The sequence below is a fragment of the Silene latifolia genome, chromosome X (genome assembly GCF_048544455.1).
Source record: "Silene latifolia isolate original U9 population chromosome X, ASM4854445v1, whole genome shotgun sequence".
Taxonomy (NCBI): Eukaryota; Viridiplantae; Streptophyta; class Magnoliopsida; order Caryophyllales; family Caryophyllaceae; genus Silene; species Silene latifolia.
This window is the reverse complement of record NC_133537.1, coordinates 250,346,460-250,355,625: the sequence shown is the minus strand read 5'-3', so window position 1 is coordinate 250,355,625 and position 9,166 is coordinate 250,346,460. Positions and strand designations below refer to the sequence as shown.

Here is a 9,166-nt window from a genome sequence, read left to right as displayed (position 1 = left end):
GTAGTTTTGATTGTGGAGTGTGTGTGCTGAAATGGTTGGATGCGTTGGACAATGAAAGTTTATGGACCAACAGTGAATATTTTGAGGTAAGTTAGTGATTATTTTTGTTTTTGCTGGTATAAATTTACGGGTTTTGCCTCCTAGCTTGTCATTGCTACATATTAAATATATCAAGCACGCCTCTATGAATGCAAGTACCCAATCTCATAATTCTTTTTTATCTCATGGGTTCATCAAATGTCAAATGGTTTAGTTTCATTAATATACTTACCTGGACTGTATGAAAAACTCTTTTGTAGAAATTGTCGGACTATCGAAAGAAGATAATATTGGAACTTCTTAAATGGGATAAAAATACAAAAACGGTACACTTCCTTGACTTAAAATTGATGCAAAGTCCATTTGGTCATAACTTGGGTGAACATTTTGTAAATAAGTTGGGTGAAAATCTCTTTATTGTTACTTGATTTTTATGGTATAGGTGTTTCGTTGATGACGTGAAAGTCTTTTTGCAAGCAAATGATCTTTCTCAGATGGATATGTGTTCAATGGCAGACATCCGTTGCTTTAGCAGGCCTGCTATATCTATCTTGTGTTGATGTATTCAGTATTCCAAATGGTGAAATTCGGCCATATGACCTTGTTTGTTTGTAATGGTACCATGAATTGATTAGTCTTTAGTATTGTATATGAGTAGCCGATAATGTAATGAGTAGCCGAGAATGTAATGCTACAAGAAATTGTGAAACTTGGACCTGAACATAAGATGAGACGGCTGTACTTCGTATGACGATCATTTATTGAGAGACAAAGAAGTTTAATGCAAGCCTTCTCATTTCAATCGCATGTTTTTCTGTATTATGTACATTACATGATTAATGGATTCAGGTCTGGATATACCTTTGGCACAATGACATCGACTGCAGCTACTGTCTTTCGATCATCGTTCTGAGGAACATAGAAAGGCTTTACTTCATTGGGAAATACAAACTTCTAAAGTAAAGATCAACTATTCATGACAAAGTTTCACAATTTCATGTTCCAGTTTCACAAGATAAGTTCCAGGATTCACAAAATTAGAAATGCAAACTTCTTAAGTGAAGATCAACTATTCATGACAAAGTTTCACAATTTCATGTTCCAGTTTCACAAGATAAGTTCCAGGATTCACAAAATTAGAAATACAAACTTCTGAAGTGAAGATCAACTATTCATGACAAAGTTTCACAATTTCATGTTCCAGTTTCAAAAGATAAGTTCCAGAATTCACAAAATTTGAAATACAAACTTCTTAAGTGAAGATCAACTATTCATGACAAAGTTTCACAATTTCATGTTCCAGTTTCACAAGATCAGTTCCAGGATTCACAAATTAATTTGGTGAGTCCGCCCATTTTATATCAGTCCGGCTCATATTCACTAACTCTTTCTCTCTCTTCAACTCCATATTCAGTGCTCCAATTTCACTTCCGTCTTTGCCATTATCCAGCCTTCACTGAGTTTTTCGTCCGCCATTATCATTGAGCTTTTCGTCCGCCATTAGCATTTGCTTTTCTACTGTCGCTATCATGTACAAATTAGGTATTTTCGATCTACTTTCTCAAGTTTCGATTCATCCTCCTTTTGTTTCGTATTTTTCACCAGAATTTTCAATCAACTTCTTTAATTCGTCAAATTATAGTTGTTATTATGCAGGTTTTAGTCATTTTGCGAGCATAATTGAACACAATAGGAACGTATAAAATCAATTGAAGTCAATTTCTCCTCTTTTTCGTAAGTTCCTTTCCATTTTTTTAGTAGATTTCGATTCTCTTGGTTATTTCGTTCAATTTTAGTAGTTTCGTCTCTATATTGCCAGTTTTTATAAGCTTGCGTATGGTTTTGTGATTATCTTATCGTTCTTTGGATGCATGTTTCATTTTCAGAGGTTTTACGAAATTTCATTAGTTACTCTGTCTTTTTAAATGTATTGTTCCTTAAGTTTTCAGTAGCTACACCTCATCTGCATTTCGTGAATCTAGGACCTAATTGTGTGAATGTAAGAGTTGGTTGATTGACTCTTAAAGACGATTTTTTGATGATGATACTGATTTGTTCTTTTCCTTATTATTTGAATCTCTGACCTTGTTTTGTGAAACTAGAAGATAATATTGTAAAACTTGTTAATAAGTGGTAGAAATCACCTTCTCTGTTGTCAAACTTACTTAAAATATTTACATTTCTGATTTTAGTTTTGATGTTTTTTTTGCCTTACTAGGTGCATAATAGGAAGCAAGCTAATATGAAGCGATCGGAAACAGCTACCTCTACTAGTGAAGTATGTGAACCCGCTGCAAAAAAGAAAAGAACCTATAAAGAGCGATTGCCGGTGTTGAGGACTCGGATGTCTCCTGCTGGGCTTTACAACTTTCTCAACAATGAGGATAATCCACCATCAGATAACCAGATTCAAGCTATACAACAAATGGGATTTGGTTCTCTGTTGCTTCTTAAAACAGATGTTGTTCCGGGAAACTTAGCGTATTGGCTAGGTTCGAATTACGACCCCTTAAAAGGATCGTTGTTTGATGGGAAACTTTCTGTTTTAGAGGAAGAAATACATCTGTGCCTGGGATTAACCATGGGTCCAAACATCGTCATTGCAGCAAAAAATGGAGATAAGTGCCCTTTTTATTTGTCTGTTTTGGAGAAGTTAAAAAGTCAATACGAAGATGATTCCATTGAGGTCAAAGACATTATGCGTAAGCTCTCTACACAAAGATATGGTGGAGATGATTTCAAGCGCAATTTCATCATTTTTATCTTCTCTGCTCTTTTAGGCGATGTTGTAGGGAATCGGGCAAGTTTGAATCTTCTTAAAAGTTTGGTAAACACTTACTTGATCTCTTAATTCAACTAGTACAATTTCATCAAACGGAAGTTGGCTGCCCAAGTTGAGTCTTGGCAAAAGGAGGAGTTCAAGACCAAAAAGCTGAAAGAAAATTGGTTTAGTGGACCTATTATGGTCTTGGTTTTCATTTATCTAGACCGATGTGTCTTCAAATCACGCCTTGTTAATAGGCAGTTTCCAACACTCTCGACTTGGACAAAAGAAGCTATATCCAAGAGAGTTAAGGAGGAATTGAATGACAAAAATTCTAACAAGTAAAATTTCGGCTGGGGTTCTGTTGAGCCTCCAATGGTCATCACTCAGCATATGCCACATGCACCTTTTCTTATTCCTACTATTGAGTTTGGGCAGTCTTCCAAGCCAACGAGTGAACAACAACAATCTGAACATGAAGAAACTACTGATCCTCCTCTACCTAACAATTCAGGTAGTACTACTGAGTTTATTAATAAATTTGCGCATTCCACAAAGGTCATGGCTCAAGCTTTCGTGGAGTACAAATGTCTTTCTAGTCAAGCTCTCAGCAAACTACATTCCTCAGCAACAGTTTCTAAACTAGTTGCATCTGTAGATAGTATGACATATGGTTTTAGGTTATCTCAACAAGACAATAAAGAGGAGAATGCGGAGATTGTGAAGAATGCGGAGAATTTGAAAATTGAGGAGAATGTCCATGTCCAGGAGATTGTGGAGGGTAATGTGGAGAATAGTGGGGATAATCTGGAGAGAATGTGTGGGTGGTCTGACGCTGAATTGTTGGAGGCATTGGACGTGATGGGTGAAGCTTTGCAACCAATACAGTCACGTCTTTCACCACCAAAACCAGAATGCCCATCCTTTAGGCTCATACCACTTGATGACCATATTTTATCTCAACCTGAACCTTCAACGTCTTGTATTCAACCTAATAAACCTGACCATTCTGAGCGAACTCCTATGTTGCATGGTTTATCTCCCTCTCATACTGCTATTGATGATGTCCCTCCCGTCAATGAGCCCACAGTGGTAGCGGATGATCATCATAATCTTATTATTGAGCCCACTGTTAATGAGCCCACTGTCATTGAGCCCACTCACCCCACCGTTATTGTTCTAGCTACTCCTGCTACTTCTACTCCTCTTGTGGTAGGGAACAGTGATCATCATATGGCCATTGATATACCAGATACTCCAATTGTTTCCGGCCTCGATTAACCATCTGTCAGTAAGGAGTTGAGGGTGTGCCATCAAATTACTACATGTTCTGAGAACCTATCCAGAGAAATAGTAAAAAAAGATGCACTAGAATGGCCTCGATACACTGACATGGAATTGGTGAATTGTGTTCGAAGGAGATTAAAGAAAGATAAACAGTAATGTCATATTTTTGCTTTGATTTTTTGATTTTATTTTTATTGTGATAGATATATCTACTAATTGCATTTTATCAATAATGAAGTGAGGTTATGGTGTCCACCGAGTGGATGGAAATCACAAGAGATGCTTTGCATACCCTTGGATCGCGTGGCCTTATTATGGATCAGGTAAGTAACCTAAGTATTATTTTCCTTTTCCTGCCCATGTTTCATTTTGTTCACGCCACTCAACCTTTTTTATTTGGTTCACGTTTCATAAAATCAGGTCACTCGATGTCTAAGTTTCCTAAAAAATTTAATTTTGTAGGTCATTGATATGTTTGGAATTAATTGCACACTCGGTAGAACAAATGTACTCTACTTGCCAAAGATAGTATATGTCAGTTTCAAATCCTTTAGATGTTGATATTCAAGTATTTTGCGTTCTTAAAGTTGCTTTGTTTCTAAAATTCTACAAATTGCCTTTTTGTGACATGTAGACTCTTCACCGCGAACACAACCCCATTATTTGGGGTCAATACATAAAGTCCCATTACACTCCAGTTGATGGTAGCCATATCGACAAGGTCAGATCCCTCAGTCTGCTATTTATTTTGTTATTTATTTATTTTCGTTCACGTGTATTGTTGATTGGTTTGTCTTGTACATTTACTATCTCAAGTTTTTATCCCTTTGCATAGTGAACCGTTGAAGAATTGGTGGGCTTGTGTCTGTGATTTAAAGCGGGGAAAAAATTTCATCCTTGACTCAAGCGTGGATATAGATGTGGATCCTGACAATAACCATGCCAAAGAGATTGTATGATTTTTTTTTCCAAAATATTGTATAGTATTTGTTTGTAGTCTTCTAAAAGTATACTCCAAAATATATTTTCATCTGTTACTGCCTTTTCTTTTCAGTTGTACCATGTGTCATGTGTTCTGGGACCGTCATTTAAATCTTTGGAGTTCATGCACGTGAACGAAATTGTCAATCTCCAAGTCCCTCAACAAACAACATGGTATGTAAGCATGTATCTTCGTCACTTTTTTCCTTTTGTTAACAGATCAATAGTTATTATTTTGGGAGTTTTACGAATGAAAGTTGGACTTTCTCATATGCTATTTCTGTTTGAAGTTGCGCTCATAAATGTTTTTTTTTGTCTAGTTATGATTGTGGAGTTTTTGTGTTGAAATGGTTGAGTGCCTTGGACAATGATAGTTTATGGACCAAAAGTGATTATTTTGAGGTAAGTTCATTAGTATACGAAAATAAAGTCTTATATTCCACAAAGGTTGTGTATGTACTTCTTTAATATACGTCACTCATTGCAGAAATTGGCAGAATATCGAAAGTCGATCATATTGGAACTTCTTAAATGTGATAAAATACTAAAAAGGTACACTTCATTGTCTTAAAAATGATGTGAAGTCCATTTCTTCATAACTTGGGCGAATATTTCGTAAATAAGTCGATTGTACTTGTTTTTGGTTGTATAGGTGTTTCATTAATAAGACAATTGTCCGTGTTGATGGGATGATGTGAAGTCATTTTGCAAACAAATGATCCTTCTGAGAAGGAGCACATATTGGAAGGAGTCACATACTGGAAGGAGTCATTTGATACTTTTTTAAGGAGGATTTCACAAGATTGTTCCCTTCATCAACTCTTGTAAAGATATTTGATACTTGTTCTTTGGAAATAATTTTTCTGGGTCACTTATGTGGCTAATTTGACATTCAGTTGAGTAATTTCAGCTTGACTTGGAGTACTGTTGTTATACGATTTCCCACATTTAAGTCCATGTTTCATGAAATCACCTTCCAGTATCACAAATTAAGCTGTAGGATTCACAAACTTTGCAAGTAAACAATTGGACAAATTTAAATTCAAGTTTCACCAAAAAACAACCTTCTATTTTGACCAATTAAAGTCTAGCATTCACAACATTGAAAACAAATAAACGTCGTAAGTAAATGAACAAGCTCAGAGATTCACTGAACAAGGTCTGAGATTCACAAAACAAGGCCTGAGATTCACCAAATAAAGAATAAAACCTTGATTAGATACTTTTTTTAAAAAAAAAATTAGTAGACAAATATTACAAGGAAATAAATAATATGAGACCAAAAAAAAATGTAGTTGCGTTTTCAAGTAATAATAAAATGGAAAGACAAGAGTAGAATAATACATACTTGATTCTCAGGAGGATGCTCTGCAAACTCATTTGGACAATTTCTTTTATTGTGGCGTGACATGCGTTTACACTTAGCACACAACCTTTTCGGTTTTTTTGTCTTCATAATTGCCTTATTTTTGCTGCTCACCAACCTTTTACCACTACCTTTATTTTTAAAGACTTTAGGTGGTAAGATCTTGACTTCTTTTGGAGCCTTGCAGTTGAGAAGGACCTCCAATTCTTGTTCTTTGGTCAAAGGCTTTGGGTTGGGCTCTAACATCTCTCGTAATTCTTTAATTAGCTTGGCAAACTCTCTCATATCTGACTCTTCTTTTCTTTTGAGCATACCAACAGTTGCGTAAATCTCAGAACACACCCGAGACATTCCAAATTTACTATTACCAGTAAGATCGTAGTTTTCCAGCAGATTTCCATTCAAATCATAAACCGGGTTTCTGAGTGCATTCTTACTCCACCTACGCAAAATGTATTTCTCACGTATTTCCTTAAACTTTCCCGAGCAAATCCAAATGATGTGCTTGCATAAAATACCTTTCCTTTCAAATACTTTACATGTACAACGGACATCCATTGTTCTCCTATTGTACTCAACTGCATATCTCTTTCGCTTGTTTGCGTCCTCAACAATTGAAACTTCAAAGTTAGTTACTGGATGTGGTCGGGTGTATCCACAAACACTACACGCATTTACCGAAAACGTAACCTCCTCTTGGAAGTCGAAGAACACTTCATGTGTATAGACCTTCACTGCATGGGCCTCCCAGTTTGACCCGAATAGGGTTTCAGGCATTGAGTTGTCTCTCTGTGCATCAAGAAGCTTTAGATTGTGCCTTTGTTGTTCCATGGCACCCTCAAATCTCATCGAAAATTCTACGAGAGTCCCATATTTATTTTCAAATCTCTTGAAGAAGCTATTCGAACTCTCTGATCTTTGGGTGGTTTTTAAAATGTTGCCCATCGGCACATTCCTGAAATAAGCGGGTATCCACTTCTCTCGTTCGGCAAAACTTGCCAGTCAACCATTTATTTCCTTCTAACGAGAACTCGCTAATGACCTTAGCCCAATTCTCTTCAAATTCCTCAGGCTCCAAGTCCTCGCTCCAGACAACATTGTTCAGACGACTTAAGAAATCAGTCTCTTTGCAAATTGTGCTCCCAACCTTGTCTAAGCGATGTCTTGCTTTTTTGAACACGGCTGCAAGTCACAAAATCACATTATCTATTGTCAAGATCATTTTTTAATAACTAAATTCACAAAACCAGTCCCTAAATTCATGAATAATGTCCCTAGATTCACCAACAAAATAACTAAACGATTTCACAAATTTTAGGGCCACGTTTCACATAATGAGGTCCAGGTTTCACAATACTACCTACTAGTTTCACAGTGTAACCTCTAGCATTCTAAAACTAAACAAAATTGAAGATGCCGTTTGCAGAGCAGCAAATAAACAACAAGATTTACGAATATTGTTCCTAGATTCACCAAATAAATAACCAGTTTCACAAAAGTAAGATATTCCAAACACACCTGGAACAACATTTATTATTCCGGCATCTTGGTCACTGATGATGTAATTGGGTTCTTTGCCACCCATTGCTTTCAGAAACTGCTGAAATGCCCAAATAAATGACTCATCGTCTTCATGCTCTAAAAGTACGCATCCAAATGTTATTGACTTTTTGTGATTGTCAATCCCAGTGAAAGGCGCGAATTTCATGTTATATTTGTTCGTTGCATAGGTTGGATCGAATGAAATAGCATCACCAAACAATGAGTAACATCTGATGGAATCCGCATTTGTCCAAAAAATTCTTGTCAAAGCATTGTCAGCATCTGTTTCATATGCAAATACCAACCCTTTTGTTTCTTTGAGGGTTTCTAAACGAGAGATGAACATATGTCCATCCTTACCATTAAGTAGACACTTTACCTTCCTTTGGAAATTCTTGAACTGTATAAGGGAAGCTCCCACATTTTCGAAACCCTCTGCTTGTTCCTTGCATAAGTTGTATGTTAAACTCGCCTCGACATTCAATCTCGAATTTTGGATAATCAATTGCTTATGATATTCGTTCAGATGACTTATATTGTCAGCAAGTTTCTCAAATTGCCTATTTTTGACCGGCGTCACTGGGTGATTGTGACCCTCAAGGAATTGTTCAATCTTGTACATGTTTTCATGGAACATGAATTTGTTCATCGCTTCACAGCCCCACCTTTTAATTTTGGTTATTCTTGTACCTCTTTGCTTATTGGAACTCTCAGCCTCCTCATCATCTGCACCTCCACCTTTTTTCGTACCGGTTTTAGCAACTGTTTTTCTATTTCCACTTATTGCACCAGCTTTTGTTTTGTCACGAGTTTCAACGGTTGTTGTTTTTGCATCATCTTGGGGAGGACGTCTTTTCCTCTTATTAAAACCTTCATGATGGCAAACCATTCATTTTGTTCTAATAATACCATCTTTAAACCTCTTAGTTGAAGACTTCCTTGCTTCAAACCCACAAGCAATAGCATAAATTTTATAACACAACATCGCTGACTCAAAGTCCACAAATGTTTTGCCAACCACTGGTGTAAACTTCTCTTCAATCCTACTTATCCATTGCTCAGTGCCACCCGGTGTGTAAGTTACCAAAGTAGTAGGTGTGGAAATAGTTGGCATTGTAGGGGTTATTAACACAGCAGTAGAACCCTCACCATCCTGACCAGAACCAACATTAGAGCAAGGAACCTCA

General features: G+C 36.6%; 1 protein-coding gene across 1 annotated transcript; it reads right to left on the bottom strand.

Annotated features, from left to right (window-relative positions):
- Positions 1-5,943: 5,943 nt before the first annotated feature.
- On the bottom strand, positions 5,944-8,868 carry LOC141619923 (protein FAR-RED IMPAIRED RESPONSE 1-like). Its single transcript, XM_074436930.1, has 4 exons — positions 7,956-8,868; positions 7,437-7,619; positions 6,956-7,294; positions 5,944-6,044 (listed from the first exon to the last, which is right to left on the bottom strand). Exons 1-4 carry the CDS (start codon positions 8,866-8,868, stop codon positions 5,944-5,946), a joined length of 1,536 nt encoding a protein of 511 aa, XP_074293031.1.
- Between the last annotated feature and the right edge of the window lie 298 nt (positions 8,869-9,166).

Coding starts and splice junctions, on each gene's coding strand:
- LOC141619923 (XM_074436930.1), bottom strand. CDS start 8,868: ATGGTTTGCCATCATGAAGGTTTTAATAAGAGGAAAAGACGTCCTCCC. Junction 7,620..7,955: donor AATAATAAATGTTGTTCCAG/GTGTGTTTGGAA, acceptor TGTGACTTGCAG/CCGTGTTCAAAAAAGCAAGA. Junction 7,295..7,436: donor AGGAAATAAATGGTTGACTG/GCAAGTTTTGCC, acceptor GGACTCTCGTAG/AATTTTCGATGAGATTTGAG.